Here is a 21543-nt window from a genome sequence, read left to right as displayed (position 1 = left end):
ACCACTCCCAGTCAACCACAAGGTAAGCTGTATCAGAGATTGGTAACTTTATGGTATGATATATTTTGTATTTACATTGAGTGTTTTCCTATTCAAACTGCCACACCAAACTACACTTTGTATAGTTTTATGTGGTTTACTGTATTTGTGTTTTGTAAGTTTATATAATTAAGATTGTTGTGCACTGGTTTGAGAGGTGTTCAGATGCTACAATATAAATCAATGCGTATTTGTCAGAGCTACAATTGTAATCCCATAGTTTATTAAAGTATACACAGAAATGTAGCCATGAGCTGGAGAGCACAATAAGCTGTTCAAAGACCAGTGCAATGGAAAACAAGATCTACCACAGTTTGATTTCTGGGGATTACGCAAACGATATTTCTGCCAAAACATTCGACGTAAGTACAATTTTATATTTTTACTGACACTCAAAATGTATGTGACAAAGAAACATTTCAGTTTAGATTTTGCTTTTCAATAAAATAGCTATTTATACGGTTTTATTTCTAAAACATCCCTCCACCCCACGTCAGTGGGCTCGTCAGGGTAACACTGCTGTTCTGGAGAAATATCCTGAACACATGGGCATCAGAGACCAGTCTGGGGCCAGCCCACTGCACCACGCCTCGGCAGAAGGGCATGTGGGCACCATACAAGTCATAGTGCAAAGAGCAGGAGCAAAAGGTCAAATGCATTCTTCACAATACCTCCTCTCTTCTTCTTTATCGACTGTTGTACATTCAGTGTAACAATAAACGTGTCTTCAAAATGTGTTTGTGAACGGTTGGATGACATCAAACTCGTTAATGCCCTGGTGTACGTTCTAATGTACGCTCTAATGCACGTTCTAATGTATGGCTCTGTGTTTCTGCATACCCATATGTGCCTGTGGCAATCCCATGTGTGCAGAGCTCAACTGCCGTGATAATGAGGGGAACACCCCGCTCCACTGGGCAGTGCAGAGGAATCAGAAGGAGAGCCTGCTTTGTCTACTTGAGAAGGGAGCAGACCCCAACCTCCTCAACCGAGGCCTGATGTCCCCTCTGCACTTGGCGGTCAACCAAACATACAACACCCTGGTCCATGTTAGTCAGCTGGACCTTATAGTACAACACATTCTATATGTGTTTCACAGCCTCTAACTCTGATTCAAAATCAAAAGTTGTATTCAAAATTTATGTTTACGTAATAGCAGTAATCAGTTGGCTGTCATAGTTGACGGTTCTAAAGCATAACTGACTAAATGTGTGTGTGTGTGTGTGCGTACGTGTGTCTATGTACAGTTGTTACTCTCCCACAGCGGCACTGACGCCAACCTGGAGGGAGATCTGGGGAACACACCTCTCATGTTGGCCTGCTCGGTAAACAACCACAACGCCCTGCAGATACTGGTGAGGACATCACTCACAAACACTCACACACACACTGTCCTGGCACTCACACACATACACACACACACCTACACACACTGTGAGAGATAGAGCATGTTACATTACAAAGCAGGATATAAAAAGTCCATATTGACTCCACGATGGATGATTTACAGATATTCAAAGCTATCAGTTATTACACTGATAGGACTGTTGATGAAACCATATTAAATCGGAGCGCTGATCTGATTTCAGGCTGTCATAAAGCCTGTTTAATTACACGATTACTCCATCTCCTGTCCCTTCAGATCTTTTGTTATGCAGGCTTGATCCTATACCTGTTGTTTTGCAGTTTAAACATGGAGCCAAGCTGTGTCAACAAAACAAGCTGGGCCATTACCCCATTCACGCTGCTGCCTTTGCTGGGGCCAAGCAATCAATGCAGGTGATTCTCCAAAAGGGTAGGTCAATCATCCATTTAATATAGTCTGTAAGATTTTTCATTACTCCAAGTTACTTTAAGACAATTACATTGTACATGATGGTTTGGTCCTAAAACATTATTAAGTGATAAGCAAAAATAGATGACATATTTCCAATCTCAATTCCTTTGATTCGACAAGACCATTATCCGCCACTCTTAGTGCTATTGGTCATATCTGTAGTATGCATCGGGTGCAAAGATGGCCAATTAAACACATTTTCTTTCAATTCTCTCTCTATAAGGTGATGCAAACGGCCATTCCATAGACTCCCACATTAATTATGTGGACAAGTTCTTCAGCAGCCCACTCCATCTGGCTGTCCGTGGGGGAAACCTGGAGGTCATTAAGATGTGTATTGACTATGGAGCTCGCATAGACCAGCAACAGGTAGATTTTTCTCATATCAGTTTAACTGTTCTCGATAGTCCTGGGTTCAACAGAAAAAAAGCCGGATAAGTCAACTGGATGGCAATGCTTTAATAAGGAAATACATGATTAACAATAGAATGATGTAATGTATTCATATGGGAGGGCTCACTGTGGGCTTTTGAGTGGTAATGCCACATACTCAAGTACAGATCCATTATCAGTGCCTTATGAGATCTGGTTTCATCTATGGTCAACCACTCACAATCACATCTAAATCATTGCAGATTTACCTCACATCCGTATTCATCATAAGTGTGTGAGTGCGTGTTTTCCTCTCCTAGTGTGACAAGTCCACGGCGCTTCATTTTGCCTGTAACCAAGGGGCCATGGAGGCCGTCAAGCTCATGCTGTCTTCCTATGACAGGGTCTGTGATGTCATCAACATCACTGACGGAGCCTCCCAAACACCTCTACACAAGTACAGTCTGTTTCTACTGAAGAAAAACTTTGAAAATATAAGACAATTACGAAGCGACAATTACTTGGATTCTAACATTTTTGTTTTGTCTTATTCGAACTGAAGGGCAACACTATTTGACCACTTTGAATTAGCTGAATACCTGATATCGAAGGTAAGCATAATGTTCAAGGGTTTCAAGACACATGAATAGCTCTGACTAATAACCTGTGAAAGTTTTACACATTTATAGTAGTTCTTAGTCATTACAATATAAACCAAAATGTAACATACAAAGACATAATAAATGATCTTTTACTCATGATTTGACTGTAACAGGGGGCAGACATTAACTTCATTGACTGTAAGGGTCACACACCACTGCTCTTAGCAACAACCTGTGGGGCCTGGAAAACTGTGAACCTGCTCCTAACCTATGGTTTGACTCCTAAAACATACACCTACAATTGCCAACCACATTTTATGCAATCCTAATTCTAATAATCCCTGTTTAAACGTTCTTCTGTCTAGGGGCCGATTTGAAAATAAAAGACAAAACTGGCTGTAGTTTTCTTCATCTTGCCATCTTGCAGCCCAAAGGTCTTAAAAACCTCTCTTCTGGGGTTCTTCAGGTAATTGTGTATTTGTGCCCACAAAGCATTTCAATGCCAGTGATAAAGACTTCTCACTGATCAGCAGGTCCATGGCTTAAGGTTAGTTTTGTCTGAAAATGTGGCGTCTTTATCAAATCCCAAGACTAAATGCACAACACTGCCATCTAGTGTTCATTAGGGTGACAAACACATTTTCTCCAACACAATTGAAACACATGGAATACACTTTTCAGACTTTATACATTTCATTAGATAGGGACCTATGGTCTGGAGCTGAAATAGTTATGTTCTGCTCCCGTGTTTCCTGTCCCAGCTGAGCAGTGTGAGGGAGCTGCTGGGAGCGGAGGACCACGAGGGCTGCACCCCCCTGCACTACGCCTGCAGGCTGGGCATCCCCGACTCTGTCAAGAACATTCTGAACCTCAACGTCTCACTGGAACACAAGTCCAAACAGAAGAAGTCTGCCCTGCACTTTGCTGCCGAGTGAGTAACTGTATGAATAGGAAGATCAATGTGGCCGCAGAGCCCTTCAGACCAGGCGTGGAGGTTTGGTTTAAGATGTCGGTGAGACACACCGTGACTGGGATTTGTGAGGGGGACTATTACAAAATGTCTAGATTAGAGGTCAGGGGGCCCCCCTCTACCCCTGTCCCCCTGTACCCCTGTCCCCCTGTACCCCTGTCCCCCTGTACCCCTGTACCCCTGTCCCTCGGGTAATGTACACCAATCCTTCAGAGTGTTCAGTTCAATAAAAAAACAAACATTTCGATACGTGTCCAAACTTTTGACTGGTACTGTATTAGAGTCGATTGCATTTGAATCGAAAGGTTTCTCTCTTTCTCTCCGTCAGGTATGGGAGGATTAACACATGCCACAGGCTTCTGGACAACATGGCCGACACACGACTGCTTAACGAGGGGGATGAGAAGGGGATGACGCCCCTGCACATGGCGTCCCGGAGCGGCCATGTCAGAGTGGTGGAACTGCTGCTGAGGAGGGGGTCACTCTTTCAAAGGTACGGCACATTGTGAAGCACTTCGCTACAGCAGTCCCTGTCAGAAGTCAACTTCATTCACCAATACATTGTCACTGACTTGGTATGAATGTTACTGCTGACAATTGTTTGTGCGTGCATGTGTGTTTACTTGCGTTGTAGCGACTACAAGGGCTGGACATGTCTGCACTATGCGGCAGCCGAGGGCTACACCCAGACCATGAACACTCTTCTGACATCTAATAGCAAACTGCTGAACAAGACTGATGAGGAAGGGGTCTGGTCTCTCTCCTACCTCTGCTCAGGAATAGCTCACAAAGCAAAAAGGCTTCTGCACAGCCAAAGCTTGAAATGATAGAACGTGTACATTTGGATAATACACTCGTCACATACACAAACTCTATAATGTCATCATTAGTTGCAATACGGACTCGAGATTCAAATCAACAAACAATCCCCAAAGACGAGTTAATGGTTGTATCTTATTCACCCCCCCAAAACCCATCACTGTGTGTTCCAGAACACAGCCCTCCACCTGGCATCTAGGGAGGGTCACACTGCAGCCGTGATGTTGCTCCTGGAACGAGGAGCCAAAGTCTCCCTCAACAAGGCGGACAACAGCTTCCTGCACGAGGCCGTCTTCAGCGGGAGGAAGGAGACCACGGACAGTGTCGTTCTGAGTGCCAGGTGGGCCCACCGTCCTGGTGACACCACTCGTCTGCCATAACCCCAGTCTCCGGCTGCTTCTATTGGCTCTGTCATACCTTGCATGTCTGTAGGCATGTCTGTGTTAGGTTTCCTGGCTTTATGACGGTCACTTTCTGGCTGGTTGCTGGGCAACCAGCCAGCAGGGAGTGTGACCTTGAGCAAAGAGGAACAGAATGTGCTGTCCCATTGGAGAAATATTGTGTCTTGACTGAAGTGTTATGTGGAAGCCATGGTGTTTGGGCCCGCCTGATGAATTGTATCTTTTTATAGTGTCAACCAGGCAAGATCCAAATTTGGTCAGGAAATAACCTGCCTAAAGTTGACCGTAGTATGAAATTCAGACAGTAGGCGTCAAGGACAACTCAAAATATGGTGATTGTAATTTTGTTTTCCATTGGCAGAGGTGCAGAATCTCTGATGGTGCACAATTTTACTTCTGAGGACCCAAACAAAAGATGTGTTGTCATGGATATCATCGAGTTTCTGCCAGAGTGTTTTAAGGTCTGTGTAAAAGGATCTTAGCAAGTCATTCATACAGCTATGCTGTTCTGGAAAATAATAATAATGAAATGACTATCGTTACAATATTACAATATTGTATTTCATTGACTTTGTGAGTTTGAAATGTATGCTTTCCAAATCGTTTAACTTGTGTTGGGAGTATGACAAGTGCAATTGCTGTGCCTGATTCTCTGCAGACTGTTTTAGACACCTGTATAAAGGAGTCTGAAGATGATGTAAACAGCGCCAACTACTTTGTAAGTCTGACTTAAATTACTTATTTAAAATTCATGTTTTCATATAGCGCTTCTTAAGATGTCCATGTTGACAGCAAAATATTTCAATAAACAGATTGAATACGACTTTAGATGGCTTCAAGCTCCGATCCATGTCATGAAGTTGGCAAGAAAAGACCAACATTACACATTTGAACCTCTTGCTGCCTTGAATGTAAGCCCTCATATTCCATTGCTTTGAGGTTTAGAGTATTTGGTAATGATATTCAAGATATGTGTTTAGGTTAAATGTGTTGTTTTCTGTTGCATTTGTAATTGTTGTTGTGCGTGATTGTGAACGCAGCACATGGTCAAGTTTAATCGTGTGGAGCTGTTGACCCATCCTGTCTGCAATAAGTATTTAGAGATGAAATGGTGAGTGACAGAGGTCAGAAACCTGCACTTATAACCAGCATTGTTATAAGTTACAAGTTATTGTATGTTGAATAGGGGGATTATGAAAGACTTTGGTTTCATGAAACAAAATGAACACATTCTAGAATCCCTGTACATCCATAGTGTCCTCTCCCCTTTTCCCCAGGAAGGCCTATGGGGTGAAGATCCACCTTCTGAACCTGGGGGTGTACTCTCTGGGCCTGCTGCCGCTAACCCACCTCATCATCAACCTCAGGCCCGTCGCCAACAACAACACAAGCAGTAACAACACCTACCTCAGTATGGTCACCAACTCCTTTGACAAGGTAAAGAGTCCCTGTCCTCTGGATATTACCGATGTACTTATTACACTTGCATTTGAGATTTGAATTTCACCAAACATTGTTTTAATACTTCTTTGCAGCAATGTTATTATATCACAACCTGCATGTTTTTGGTTCTGGCTATGAACCTGTATGCAGTTGGTAAAGAGATCATGCAGATATTTCAACAGGTAAAAAACCCAGCATTCTCAAACTAACTCACTAACTTCAATATACGGTACATGTCTGCAAACCCACCTCTACAAACGATTGAACAATTGTCCAACATTATAGTTGTTGTTTTTGGGGACTGTTGTTGCTGCCATCTCAACAGCGTTCCAGGTACTTCCATGATAGGACTAACCTGCTGGACTGGTCGGCTGCTTTGAGCTCCCTGGTGTTTGTGGTTCCTCTGCTGCTGGATCAGAAGGACACCTGGCACTGGCAAGCAGGAGCCCTCGCTGTCCTGATATCCTGGCTGAACTTCCTTTTCTACCTGCAACGGTACACACACTCCACCTGCTGGCTCAAATATATTTGACCACATTTTGTCAACGTGAAATACTGTCCTGATAGTACTCTTTCCAAGTTACTGCATTCACGTTTTTATCAAGGTTGCAAATGTTGAATCCCTGCAAAACAACTTTGAATGTGGAACGTACGGTGTATTCTATGACTGGTTTAGGTATTTTGTTGGCTCATTTCTTGTCTGTCCTGTCCAGGTTTGAGCGTTTTGGTATCTATGTTGTGATGTTTCGAGAGATCTCCAGGACCCTCCTCAGCATCATTTTACTCTTCTCCTGTCTGATGCTGGCCTTTGCACTCTCATTTTATGCCTTGATGATAGATCAGGTACTTTAAATTAAGAATGATTTTGACCCTGAATCAACATGGTAAATAGCACATCACTTTCTGGTGAACCACTTCCCGTGGAATACAGTTGATGAATTCACTTGTTTACCATCCTCAGAATCAGGTCAACAAGTTACAGTTGTCGGTGATGAACACGTTTGTCATGATGGTTGGAGAGTTTAACTACCAGGAGAACATTCTGAAGCCGTACCTGGCGGATCATCTGCCCTTCCCCTATCTCACCTTCGCCATCTTCATCTGGTTTGTCCTGCTCGTGCCTATCCTGCTAATGAACCTGCTGGTAAGTTTATCACTAGACATGACAGTAACACATTTGTGTGTAAAAGTGCACTTGTAGTAAAGTCGTGCTGTCTTGGACTGGAAAGTCCCAAGGACCAGCCTCGGACTGGATGCTGTTTGGCCTATGGTTATTTGTGGGATGTTTGGTTATTTTGTGGAGTTGGCGAATTGGATCTCTTCTGAGACACCATTCAACAGTCTGAAATACAAACATTCGATACAGCACAGGATTCTTTTTTTGGTCATTTTTTCACCTAGACTTCTAACCTTTGTTGTAACCTAGATCGGTTTGGCTGTTGGAGACATTGCGGAGGTCCAGAACAATGCTGTGCTTGAACAGATTGGGATGCAGGTGTGTCTGAAACGTCAAAAATGTGCTACATTCAAAGTTTAATCAAGTAACCCCTACAGTAGACATGACAATCTGTTCCAACTAATAAGTTCATGGAATCACTAACTATCTAATAAATGATCTCCCGTTAAGGAACTCATTTTTTCCTTTTCCTCTTCTCCTGTTCCCCCGACAGATTGATCTCCATACCAGTCTGGAGGAGAAGCTGCCCTACTGGTTCATGAAGAGAGTTGACCAGGATTCCATCATCGAGCACCCCAACAAAGCCTGCCACGGAAAGGTGTGTGTGCATATAGAACTACAGTGTCCAGTCTTGCTGTACACAGAGGGTCCCGGTTGAACATGGGGGTCAAGTATAATAAAAAAACATTTCGATATATCAGTCAGTCAGGTGGCTAAGCGGTTAGGGAATCGGGCTAGTAATCAGAAGGTTGCCAGCTCGATTCCCGGCTGTGCCAAATGATGTTGTGTCCTTGGACAAGGCACTTCACCTTACTTGCCTCGGGGGGGGAATGTCCCTGTACTTACTGTAAGTCGCTCTGGATAAGAGTGTCTACTGAATGTATAGTGAGGGTTGTTTCTATGACTGGATGGATCTGCTAAATGACTAAATGTAATGTGAACACACAATACATTTGAACCAGTAGCAAAAAGGAAAAAATAGAAAATGTCAAACTATTTATTACAACAAATATAGTTAAAACACTCAAGACTGTCATCCCTTGCCTTAGTTAACTTTCCCAAACCCCATCTAGCTGTCCTGTCTTTTTTTTTCCAGAAAGGGATCTTCTGTTTCTGGAATTCTGGAGGAACCGTACATGCTCGTTTAAAGCCTTGCACTAATCAGCCCCTGCCACTGGAACAGGAAATAAACAAACAGAAGTACAGGTAGCCTCAGCAACCCAGAACCTCAGCTTGCTGAGTGATGTATTTGGTGTGCAGTTTGGAACACAGTAATGCTGTGACCTTGCCGGTTCCCCGTTTCACTATATCCGTCATCACACCTCCTACAGGCTGAAGGAGATCTCAAGCGTGATGGAAAAGCAGCATCACCTACTGAAGCTCATCATCCAGAAAATGGAGATCAGCTCAGAGGCCGAGGAGCACGACGGGCCTCAGCTGTTCCAGGGTTACCGCAACCGGGACAGGAACAGGCTGGGGCTGCAACTTTCCAGCAGCACAAGCCGTTGGGACCCAGTGCTACAGGCCATAGCCGCCAGAGAGTCACCTTTATGTAGGGGAGGGAGTTAGACATACAGGCGGGGCTGGAGGTCTGGATGGACCAGACTGATCTGGATGATTCACATTTTGCTTCTCTTCCCATGAAGTGACGTTAAATTAAAAAAAGAGTGTGCAGCAGTCCATATGGGTCCACCAGACTATGGGTCAGATGATGTCAAAAGTACATACTGCATGTGTTCTGGTCAAAGTATAATTCTCACCAAAGGTGTTGGAAAAGTCAGTCTTTCAGTGTCATGAGGGTTGGTGAGACGATCACAATTATATAGGTGTCAGTGAATATAGCAGGATCAGCCTTAACAGCCACAGATCAGATCATCTGTGACATTAGTATGAAGCTAGTACCTACCACCCATACATATGTGCAGCTAAGCAGCCTAACGCATTACAGTAGAACCTAAGAAACCTAGTACTTTTTCCACTTAAAGCATCATAACATTACAATGTGAATGCAAAATAATTTGGTCAAATTCCCTATGTAGGGTTACAATTGCTGTAGATAGGCAGTCGAGATTACAGAATTAATTGAATGTATGCATACGTAATGCCATTGCCCCTGTATTAAATCATGTTGTCTTGTTTAAGCAGTAAAAGTGTGTGTTTGAGGTGTTTGTATGCGTGCGTGTGTGCTAAGCTGTGTTTCATGTTCTTCTCTTCTTGGCATCTTCAGTAGACATGGTTCTCTTCCTCTTATGGTCAGGATTTCCTGGAGACACAGACAAGAAAGATGTTTTCAAAACGTTCACGCAATACTCATTATTGAGATATGACAAAAAATTTGATCCAGCTATGACATTTTGCTCCAACCTGACGCTGAGCTCCGCCTCTCATCTCTGTCCTGATTGTTTGTACAGGAAGAAGTCCCTGTGCTCCGCCCCTCCAATCTGTCTTGGTTGGGGGTGTGGTAGGACGTGTTTGAACTCCGCCCCTCCTCTCTGTCCTTACTGGGTGTGTGGGAGGAAGTATTTGAGCCTCGAGTCTCCTCTCTGCCCTGATTGGGTGTGTGGTGGGAAGTCTTTGCGTGTTGGACATGAGGGAGGGGGCGGGATGTGTGTGCGGGTAGCCCATCCCCGTCTCCCATTAAAGCAGGTGGGTTGCTGGGCTGGCCTGGGGAAGGGGAGAAGGGAGGGGGCATGGGGTTACTATAACATAGAGATACAGTGACCCAGGTCTAAAAGACCCACATTCATAGGCATAGGATATATGCTTCATGTTAGGGTCACATCCATTCATCGATCAAATTCATTGACAGTCATGGTAATAGAGGTGTGTTGTAGACCAATTGTAGTGCCTCACTGAAATGTGCTTGAAACCTGTTCCGAAGTGCTAACACTAGTTCCTTTAGACTACCAACAAATAGGGACACAGACCTCTTATGTGGGTTAGTTGGTCACTACATTATTTAAATTCTCAATACTGGTGCTACTCACTGTGGAGTGTGATCGAGTGCAAAGTCATCCATTTCAAACGTAAGGGTCCACATATGCAAGTTAGTACCAAGCTGGCATGCAATCACACTGAAGAATATGTTAGCAAAAGCATCACTGAATCCCAAAGCAACTCTATCTGACCCCAAAGAACATCTTTTTTTTCTGACATGCTGGATTAAGGCAAGTTTCTAATATATTTATTTTAGTTTAGACCTCTCAGATCTAGGGAAAAGGGGTTGATAAATGATTTAAAAGCCACATCAAGCAATTCTACTCCTTCGGAGGAAATTTGTGAATAGCTTTCAAGAGTAAAGTTGCTTCTTCCCAGAGAAAAAACAGCACAAGCCACCCAAGATCTCGACATCCCCAAAAAAGGAGGAAATTCCATATTTATTGATTTCAAATTGTTTTACAAAGTGCACAAAATTCTATGTATATATCATTTATATAACGACGACTCCTTAATTTGTGCATGGTTATGCAATAATAACATTAAGACTCAACAACATTTATTGGCATACATGCTTCTTAAAATAAAAGAAAAACACTTGCATTAGAACAAATGAAACAACATCATCAACACATTCTACCAGCATGTACAAAAAAGGAAATGTCACCAACAGGAGGTTAGAGAGACAAGCAGTAAAGTAGTAAACAAGGTTTGGAAAGCAAAGGGTTACGCTTTTTTTTTTTTTTTTCCAGTTCCAACACTCTATTCAATATCCAGACGAAAAAAGCAGTCATGCTTTAATCCAAATGTACAATGTGTCCCATGTCCAGAACATGATCAAAGGCTAAGCGCCAATTGGAGGAAAGAGAGGGCGACAAATAGAGAGCACTCCAGAGACAGACTGTGATAGGCTGAAGAGCATACAGAAAGACAGTGCTGAAAATCAAAATGTTGAGGGTCGCTCCATTAGGCAAGTCTAATAAATCAGCCAGCTAATTTTGAGAACTATTTTTTTCTGGGTAAATTATGAGTGATAACCTGAATATGATTTAATGGGAGTGTATCTTGTTGTCCTAATTCTACACAAAACGGTTCATCAACTCACAAATACAAATGTATGTCTATTTCAAAAGATACATTTTGGAAAATTAGCTGGTTGACCTTTCGACCCTGCATACTACAGTGCCCTCTGTGGTCCTAAAGAATACCATGGTCCCCAACGCAAGCAGAACACCACCCTGAGCCAATCACTGACAGCTCTAATAAATACATTAACAAAAAAAAATGCATAGAAAGTGTCATCTAAATAGACACCTTAACCTACCAAGAAACGCATAACTTGGGGGGGGGGGGGGGGGGGGGGAGAATAAAAAAACTAACATACATCCAAACAATGTCAATTTAGCATCTGTTTTTTTTTTAGCTCAAGTTTGTTTGTGCTGCAGCCAGGTAAAGTTCCAGGGGGTATTACTTGTTATCCAGTCGCAGAAGCTGTTCCTTACCATTGATGGTTAAAGATCTTAACTGTCCATCTTCCTCCACCTCCACTCGCTCCTGTCCATTCTCCACGATTCTACAAGAAATCAATTGAAGAGAGAGAGTTGTAACTATTTGTATGGATACAAATTAAGTAGTTATGTTTGGCAACAACCGCTCTGTTAAAGCAACACTTTTGGCCAAACACAGAGCATAAAGACAGCAGGTGGGTGTACCTCTTAGTGGTGATCTTCCTGCCATTGATGAACTTGGTTGAGGTGGACACAGAGCGGAAGTTTCCCATGCTGCTGACGCCTCCTCCTCCGCCCCCTCCCCCACCCCCAAACGAGCTGGAGGAGAAAGAGGTGAAGCCGCCGCCGCCGCTACCACCTCCCAGGTGACCCATGTGACTCATATGACCCATGGAGCCCATGTGACCCAGGTGTCCAAACGGTGTGAAGCCTGTCGTGGAGACAGAGTGGGACGAGATGGGCAAAGCAGAGGAGATGGAGACGTAAAATAAACAAATACACATTTACACAACTTTTTTTCTCCTGAATATCTGCTGGCTTGGTGTGTCTCACCTGGGTCGAAGGGGGCAAAGCCGGCACCAAAGGGAGGAAACCCACCAAACCCTCCAAAGAAGGGCCCCCCAGTCCGGCTCCGACTCACCCCCCTATGGTGCCTCCGACCTCCACCGAAAAACTCATCACCAAACGGGTCCCTGCCTGCCATGGAGAAGAGGGTAGCAGTACAGCGGTCAATTTAAACCCAGTTTCTCATCCCACCTGCACCTGCCATTAACTTAATAGCCCTCGCTCGATACAGTCTACAACTAAATACAGTCCTCGGTGGGTCTGTGTACATATCCAAATGTAAGCTGTTTATGCTGTGAATGGTAATCTAACCAGCCAAATATGATCCTGATCAGGGATGTCTTTCTACTGCATTCTTCTGATCCGACCTTTCCTGGTTCAAATGATCATCTCCCTCTCCCTGAAGGAATCTCTCAACTCCATCCAATGAAACTTAGTATAACAATAAATCCTTGTTCCTTGAGAAGAAACCCCTACTGAGGTCACATCAACATACCTTGGAATGAAATCCAACAAAGAAAACAGCCTAGTTTACATAAGTTAGCTCACTCACCAAAGAAATCTGCAAATGGATCTCGCCCTCCAAAGAACTCCCTGAAGACGTCCTCAGGGTTCCGGAATTGGAACCCTGTGTTAAAGTGGTCGCCATTGTGGTAATGCCCTCCTGCAGATGCACCGAACCAAATAAAACATTGACGAAGCTGTGATTACTTCACACACTGAATCTTCTTGGTGGCCTCAATGTGTAAGCTGGTTGAAACACAGTCTAAAGGTTACATCTCCCACTATAGCCTATAAGGGATCGTATTTAGACAATCAAATATGAGTTCCAACTGAAGCCATACATACCGCCTCCATCAATGTTTCCATTGAGTCCTGCCTTTCCATGGCGGTCGTACAAGCTTTTCTTGTTCGCTGCAAGATCAGGAAAAACAACAATTCACAACTAACACTTGCATATCACTTAATATACTCTGTTCACAAGGGGGTATCATTCTGTAAATCCTCCCTTAACTGCTCAAAAGATGCTGCTCTTCAGAGGAGCCTGAACTAACCCTCTGTGCATACATCAGTGTGTCCATGGGGATGGGGAATCTAGGAACCAGACGAATCTGCCAGCGCATGTTATTTTTGCTCTGGCAGATGGGTCTGGCCACCCTCCCATTCAAACACATTTCCTTTTCCGACCAGAATCTGGTTGGGTCAATCATTGGTTGGGTACAGGCGAGCACCGGTAAGGCATTTTCCTTAAAAACCAAGACAATGTTTTGGTGCATCTATCCAAATATATCCAATTGCATTCAGAGGGATTTTGGTCTGCGCCAGTTGATAACGCCCCTTGGAATTAAAAAGTAAACTGACAGGATCCAAAACAATTTGCGACTTGGTCTTGCTAAAAGATGGGTATTGTGAAAGCCTACTTTCCAATTGCAAAGGGACCAACAGCTAGGAATTTCATTATGGAGTTCTACCCACCATCTGACAGAACTTCATAGGCCTCAGACAGTTCTTTGAACTTCTTCTCTGCCTCCTCCTTATTCTCTGGGTTTTTATCTGGGTGCCATTTCAGGGCCAATTTTCTGTATCTGCATGGAGAGACGGAGACAGGAAGTGGGGTTGAGTGCCTGGTGTTGCGTGTGAGAAGGACACCACTTGAGAAAACAACAGCCCACCGATGAACTCTATAGGATCGAAGGTTAAACTCACGCTTTCTTTATGTCCTCCTGAGATGCATTTCTTTGCACTCCTAAAATATGGTAATACTCCACCATGATTTGGAGTGCTTTCCAAACCGTACAACCTAGGAAGGAAATCAAAAACTGTCAGATTAATTTATTGTGCAGTATAACGTACACTACCGTTCAAAAGTTTGGGGTCACCCAGACAATTTTGTGTTTTCCATGAAAACTCAAACTTTTATTTATCAAATAACTTTCAAAATGAATAGAAAATATAGTCAAGACATTTACAAGGTTAATTATTATTATTAGAAATAATTATTTTTATTTGAAATATACATTTTGTTCTTCAAACTTTGCTTTCGTCAAATAATGCTCCATTTGCAGCAATTACAACATTGCAGACCTTTGGCATTCTAATTCTAATCCTTCTAATCATCCATTAGTCGAACACATACAGTAATAGTTGCTGGAAATGGGCCTCTATACACCTATGTAGATATTTCATTAAAAACCAGACGTTTCCGCCTAGAATAGTCATTTACCACATTAACAATGTATAGTGTATTTCTGATTAATTTTACGTTATCTTCATTGAAAAATAAGGACATTTTTAAGTGACCCCAAACTTTTGAACGGTAGTGTATATTAAAACCAAACAGTGTTTCCCTAGAGCTTCCCCAAACTTCTGTCGCAAATTCATTTAACTTTTGAGGCGACGAGCAACAAGCGAATGGCCTATGTGTAAAAACAGCTTTATCTCGCGTGTCAGTTTTTTGGGAATATACTGCCAAATATATATTTTGGCATTCTTTTGAGGGGGAGGAAGTTGTTTTGGGGGGACAGGCCGCCCCTTCAAAACAATGGTAGGGGAAACACTGAAACATCACCCCTCAGCAAACAAACACACAATGGTGAAATTCCTCAGACATTAGTTTATTGCAAATCTTCCATGAGAATCCATTTTTGGTCATATCGGCAATTAGACTAACCTAGAACCAGTTCCTCATTACACATTCTAAACTGGTGATGATTGAAAAATAACACTCACTGAAAGAACAATCAGCAGGAGTTTAAACTTTACTAATCTACTACACCGGCATCACTAATCTACATGCACTGGGGCCCCTTTATGACTAATCTTGACAATGCAAAACCCAACAGTAGCTTAATTTATCGCCCCACAGGACAGTTGCCTGCTGCCCTAAGGAGTTAATTGGACTGTCAGCTGGATAGCGGGAGTGTGGGGTTAGAGGTCAAGGCTTAGACAACCCACAGCCGTGTGGCGCAGAAACACAAGTAACTGATGGGCCGAGGCACATCAATGCACGCAACTTAAAACTAGAACCAGTACACAGTGTTCCCCAGGTTCTGCCACAACAATGTGTCTCTTACACAGGCCTTGCACGATTATACAGCAACCTGACCAGTAGCATGTACTAGCTAGCAAATTACCTAATTAGCTAACTAACCTTCATAATTTGAGCTGTTATCTCTTTAATTAAACTGAGAAAACGACGCAATTATTTCGGGTTATCCATTCAGTAAAAGAGTAGCTATGGTTATGGTTGCCTAACGTTAGCTTGCACTGTCTAATCGTTTAAGGCATAGTTGGAACACCGTAAACCGTTATGTCTCCGTCGTCAGCCCGGTACTAGCATGTAGCTACATGATACCAAAACGTTAGCACGGCTAGCTTCTTGTATCCATTTTGGGCTGGGACTGATTGGTTATCCAGCTAGCTCGATAGCTGCAACTTAGCCTAGCTAGCTTCGTGGATTCCATGGTATTAGCCAGGTGACTTGCTCTTATTAACTATGTAACTAGCGAATGTAATACGAGTAAGCAACTTGAGCAAGAGTTTGTAATTACACAAATCAAAATTATCTGCTTACACACGTTAATAGGTTTCTAGTAGCGATATCTCGCGCATGATCTGGATAGCAAGACTCCCATCTTCGCGAATGGTCAATTACGCTAGTTGGCAGGCAGCTAGCAAGACATTTTTCTATTAACTACTAGTAGTTTGCTCGACAGATCAGATCCCTCCGTACAATGTAATTGCTAGATGTCGAGCTCTTAATGTATGACTGAAATCCCTCGTCGTAACCAGATGTTCTCGTTCGCCAACAAGCTAAAGTAGCTAACTGCGCTCGTGAAGCGTCCAGCTAATTAGCTAGCTAGCTGCAGTCCATGTATGATCATCAAAAGAATGCACCCCATAAACACAATGCAGCAATTAACTTACCTTGTTCTTCAGAAGTCTCCCTTTCCTTTCAGTTGAGTATAGCTATGGAAATCTTAGCTATTTGTTCGCTTGTTTCTAGAAAATACTATTATTTGGTCATGGTCAGCATCAGCCTGTATGGTTGTTTGTAGCAAGATTACACGCAACATCCGGTTACATCGCTCTTCCTCTGATTTACGTCGCTGTAGACAAAAATCCGGATGGCGCCCCCATGCCTCTGAAGTTTGCGAATGTAATTACTACAGCAGAATGAGCGCAGATTTCGTAGCCTGGGATCGATTCATGATTGATTATTGTTATGTTAATCTGAATGATGAGCACAATACAGGGGCATCATGCTCAGTAATTATTTTTTATTTGGAACGAGTGATTGCAGAAACTATACAACTCAATGTATACAAAAAATAGAATGGAATAGAATATTTTAGAACTGGGGAGGAATTTAGAGACATTTTACTTGTGATATATCACAACATTAATCACTAATATAGTCATCCTAATCTACAAGATATGTACAGTCTACTGTAGAGTGATTTGTGTTTATTGCTCTACCTATCTATTTGTACTACCCAACATTCTTATTACAAAACTACAAAAATATATGAACCAAGAAATGACCTTTAGACACCCACAAAATCTTAAACTGTTCTAATTTTCCCTTCTTAGCTCATTCAAACAAGGACTTATCTATTTTTATCTCTGGTCATTAAATAACAACTCCTAAGAATCTCCAGTCGGAGTCCGTCTGATTAATCGATTCTGCCATCTCTATTCTCTGGCAGGCCTATAAATAGATCTGCTTCCTTAGAGGGAGAGGGGCCGATAGAGCTGCATTAACCATGTAATAGAATAGAATTGTAAAATATAGAGCAAATATATTTATTTATGTTAAATAGACTGTGCCACAGTATAGATTCTAAAATTCCATGATGTGTGAAGAGAGTTTAGAAAATGCATTGACTATTGCAGCAATACCTGCACGGTTAGTTGTTACAGCGATGCGCAAGTGGTGCTTAAAGGTGCGCACCTGAAAACTTACTTGTGTAAATGCTATTCATTTCAAACTATAGCTTCCAGTCTTTATGTGAGAGACTTGAATGAACTGAGTTAAATGAGCTGCACAGTGAGATCCGGGTGACTTACCAGTACATACTAGGCTTGAGGCTGACAGACAGTGTGCTAGGAAAGACAAAATGGGTTGGACCATCTCTTTCTTTCTGTGTCTGTTGCTTTCTCTCTCTCTCTTCCACACACACACACACACACACACACACACACACACACACACACACACACACACACACACACACACACACACACACACACACACACACACACTCTTTAGCTCTTTCTCTGTCTCTGCTTGAAGGAGCAGACTTGCACATTGTGACAATGTGAAGTTATGCTAAGGGATATGGTATTTGGAAAGAAATCATTCATTCAACACTATATTCCATTGTCCCTAGAAAACATGTAATGCATATTTGATTGGCCATGTAGGCATAACTGATAGAAGTAGTGGTACCCACTACTTTGGCAAAAAATATTTCATGGATGTTAAAGCGTTACTGAATCACTCTGTCAGTCAGCCTACTCAGCGTACTATAGTTGTGGATCTCTCAATATTTAGATTAGCACTACTCGATTTCCTTCAACTTATTTGGGAGGTGGGAGGCAGGGGTTTAGGGAGTCTGTTAGCTTGTATTGATTGTTCCCTCTTCATATATTACCTTTGGGAGATTGAGAGAGGTGCAGAGGCACTTAGGATATTAAACAAGATGCCAACTTTAGTGGACCAGACCTTTTAGTGGTGCCATTAATTAAACTGCATTGTGTACATGGCAAGTGTCTGGCAGTGGAGGCAGATGGACATTGGGGTGAGCTGGGTTGAGAGCTAGCATTGCCAAGGAATGACGCATGCTGGACTCAATAGGCAAAAGATGCCAACTTGTAGTGAAAGTTTTTCAGTACATTCCATTTAAACTTTCTGCAGCAGGTTTGCTGACTGCCATGACACAGTAACACATTTGGAGATTAATCAAATATTCCTCAAAATGCATAAGATACTGACTAACACAACCTATCTAAATGTAAGAGGTTTAAAAGAATAGGGAATTGGACACAATCTATAAATATTAAATTAGGAATGTCAGAGTAAAATCTTTTTAAACCCAGGGCTATGGCAAGTTGCTATATTATAATCGCTCTGCCAAAATCCACCACTCTGTCTCTAAGTGATGGGAAATCTGTGGCTTTCCTGAGACAATGAGTAATCAATAGCTTTCAGGACCATAATAATCGAGACATTCCATCATATTTTTGCTGCTATTAAAGTGGCCAATATATACTCTATTTGCGCAAGACTGTGATGAAATATTGATTTCTTTCTACACTTCAAATGTTTGCCACCATAAATATTTGATGTGGTACATAATGGTTGTTTCTTTCTCATTTGTAAGAAGTTATCTCATCATAAAAGCCTTGACCAATAGGCTGCAATTAAATACAGGAGCAACTATACTCTCCCAATCAGACAGGGCTGCCTCGTAAGCACAGATGTCTTACTCTTGGTATAATGGTAGACAGTGCAACACAACAAGCAGTCGACCTGCAGATTCTGAACTAACACATGCAAAGGACTGTTTAGTACTAGACAGTATTCCTACACAGATATCAATATCTTGGGTCCGGAATGACTGCATGTTTTTGTGAGGAGTTGGGAGAAAGATTTCCCCTATGTCAGGTTTATTAGCACACCATTCATAGTCTGTTTAATATTATGAGCTCATTAGGATTACCTTTAGCAAGGTGACGGTTTAGGACTCCCCAGTCTCTAGGCGGGTAATTGCGAGGGCAACTAGAAATTAAAGTTTCTATGGGAGATGTTATGAGGTACTTGGGATGAGTGATAGATCAAGACTGCTGTCTGAGATGTCCTTGAGACTCCCAAAGTGGGTAATCTTTACAATCCATAAAAAGGAAATACGATGTCTACATTACAGTGATATATCTGATTAAATGGATGTTCCATGTCTTGATCCTCTTCAGAAAGGGTGAGAATGAGAAGCAATAACCACGATTCTTTCACTGTGGCTCTGTTCCGATACAGTAAAAAAAACTCTGGTTTCATGGAGCTACACATTCATGTAGGTTTGGAAGGTTATGGATGGAACAAATTATTGGAAAATATTGACGGTATTACTAGCCACAATAAGACAGAGGTCAACAATTAACACATATCAAGGTGCTCGCTGGTTTAGAGACCACAATCTTTAGCCACTGCAAACCTTCATTTGTGATTAGCTGACTCAGCTGGACTGCTATATAATTCAATGAGCTCACCTGATAGGCCCAGCCATGTATCTGTCAGATGGAATAAACTGTGACTGCTGTAATGGTCTGTCTGCTGAGCTGTCAGGAAAGAACATGAGCAGAAGCTTCAGTACAGTTGGAACTAAGGTCAACATATTGAAGTCTTCAAGTGGTTCTTTGAGAAACATTTTCAAAGATATTGTAAGGATTGGCTATATGTATTACAAATGTACTGATCAATCAATTTTAGTTTTTACAGAGGTTTTAATTTTCTGACAATACAACATAATAATGGATCATCTGTAGAAATGTCAGATTGGCACACAGTTTGGCTTAGCTTATTGTTGATGGCCATGTTGATTTGAGAGGTGATGAGGTTCACGGCATTTGTTCTGCATTGAGCCATTCATGGTGGCTGGGAAAAAGATTATGAAATAGAAATTAATCTCATTAGTGGACTGATTTACCACTAATTCCTGTACACATTTCCCATAAAATCCTCTTTTACCAGTTGCTCAGTGCATGCACCTTCATGTTGTTCCTTCTAAGGGGTCATGTAGACGACCCTAAATTCCCACTCGATGAAAGAAGGATTTGGATGGTTTAAAACAAATAACCGATTTATTACACATGAATTATATCTCTCTAGTAAATGTAAAAGTGTAACTTCATGTTTAATAAATAGTCATTGCACATACAATGTGCATGTTTGTTAGAGTAATAAGAATCTACATTTTAAGTTCAAGTTACCTGTGTGTCTGAGCACAGCACCCGAGTCTTATGTGTGTCCAATCTAAATATTAACCATTACACCAAGGATACATCACTGGTCAGAAGGCTCCATTTGGGCTTGCATGTACTGGTTACAAAACTATACTGTAAAATGAAGCAAAAATAACGATTGAGAAGGAGCCTACAAAACTAATGGAAATGTTTTGACTGAGCCATTGTTTGTATGTTGCAATTCTTTCTTGGCCTTTGTATACCTCCTGCTCATAATCATGTTTTAAGCAGCTTTTCTCAAAATAGTGTGATCTTGGCTGAGTATTTCCATCACAATCTGCAATTGTAAAACTTATAACAATATGCTTATGGCTATATTTAGACAATTATTACAAAATCGTTCAAGTTAAGATCAAGGCCATCAACTGAAAAGGCACTTCCTATTCAAGATGCAGAACTGACCGTAGATCAGCAGTCTTACATGGAGACGCTTTGCTCTGTCCTGCCATTTTTGGTGTCAAAGACAAGGGAGAACATGATCCGTGAACTTCGCAGTTACCTCAAAATCAGGTTGTGTTTTAGCTCATTGCCTTGGGATATTTCTACATTCACACAGTGTCTATTTCCTGGCGCTGAACTCTCGAAGAGACGACTGTAGTGTAGCTCCATGCAGTTTTACGAACCCACAACTCGCCCACATTGATATAGAATTCAACCACAGTGTGCAGTAACATCCAATTATCAGATTAATTAGCCAGTGTTTTCCTTAGTCTTAGCGTCTAGACTTCTCACTTTGCAAGAACGATTGACAAAGCCATTAGGTTTCTCTTTGCAAGAATACTGCCTCTTTACATAATAGGCCTACATGCAATATTGTAGCGACCGGAGGTAGCCGTCGCTGTTGTTGCTAGC

General features: G+C 42.1%; 2 protein-coding genes across 3 annotated transcripts; one reads left to right on the top strand and one right to left on the bottom strand.

The window, feature by feature from the left end:
* The first annotated feature begins 272 nt into the window (after nt 1-272).
* trpa1a (transient receptor potential cation channel, subfamily A, member 1a) lies at nt 273-9613 on the top strand. The gene is made up of 27 exons (XM_062480903.1): nt 273-401; nt 537-687; nt 913-1088; nt 1287-1394; nt 1726-1834; nt 2100-2245; nt 2569-2705; nt 2811-2859; nt 3024-3123; nt 3216-3316; nt 3612-3781; nt 4149-4313; nt 4455-4569; nt 4813-4979; nt 5402-5501; nt 5699-5758; nt 5853-5951; nt 6081-6151; nt 6318-6477; nt 6576-6665; nt 6809-6978; nt 7197-7326; nt 7445-7627; nt 7910-7978; nt 8154-8258; nt 8757-8866; nt 8992-9613. The coding sequence occupies exons 1-27, from the start codon at nt 330-332 to the stop codon at nt 9227-9229; spliced, it is 3351 nt and encodes a 1116-aa protein (XP_062336887.1). The 5' UTR covers nt 273-329; the 3' UTR covers nt 9230-9613.
* On the bottom strand, nt 8644-16765 carry dnajb6a (DnaJ heat shock protein family (Hsp40) member B6a). 2 transcript variants are annotated; one of them, XM_062480905.1, is made up of 10 exons: nt 16597-16765; nt 14377-14470; nt 14146-14255; nt 13519-13584; nt 13223-13333; nt 12658-12801; nt 12310-12535; nt 12100-12170; nt 10025-10324; nt 8644-9923 (listed from the first exon to the last, which is right to left on the bottom strand). In XM_062480905.1, exons 2-10 carry the CDS (start codon nt 14439-14441, stop codon nt 9859-9861), a joined length of 1158 nt encoding a protein of 385 aa, XP_062336889.1. In that variant the 5' UTR covers nt 14442-14470; nt 16597-16765; the 3' UTR covers nt 8644-9858. The 2 variants fall into 2 exon arrangements, with proteins under 2 accessions (XP_062336889.1, XP_062336890.1); XM_062480906.1 differs by lacking the exons at nt 8644-9923; nt 10025-10324 and having other exon boundaries at nt 11005-12170.
* Between the last annotated feature and the right edge of the window lie 4778 nt (nt 16766-21543).

The sequence above is a fragment of the Osmerus eperlanus genome, chromosome 16 (genome assembly GCF_963692335.1).
Source record: "Osmerus eperlanus chromosome 16, fOsmEpe2.1, whole genome shotgun sequence".
In the NCBI taxonomy this organism is placed as follows: Eukaryota; Metazoa; Chordata; class Actinopteri; order Osmeriformes; family Osmeridae; genus Osmerus; species Osmerus eperlanus.
Note: the sequence above shows the minus strand (reverse complement) of the source record. Positions and strands in the feature narration are given on the sequence as shown.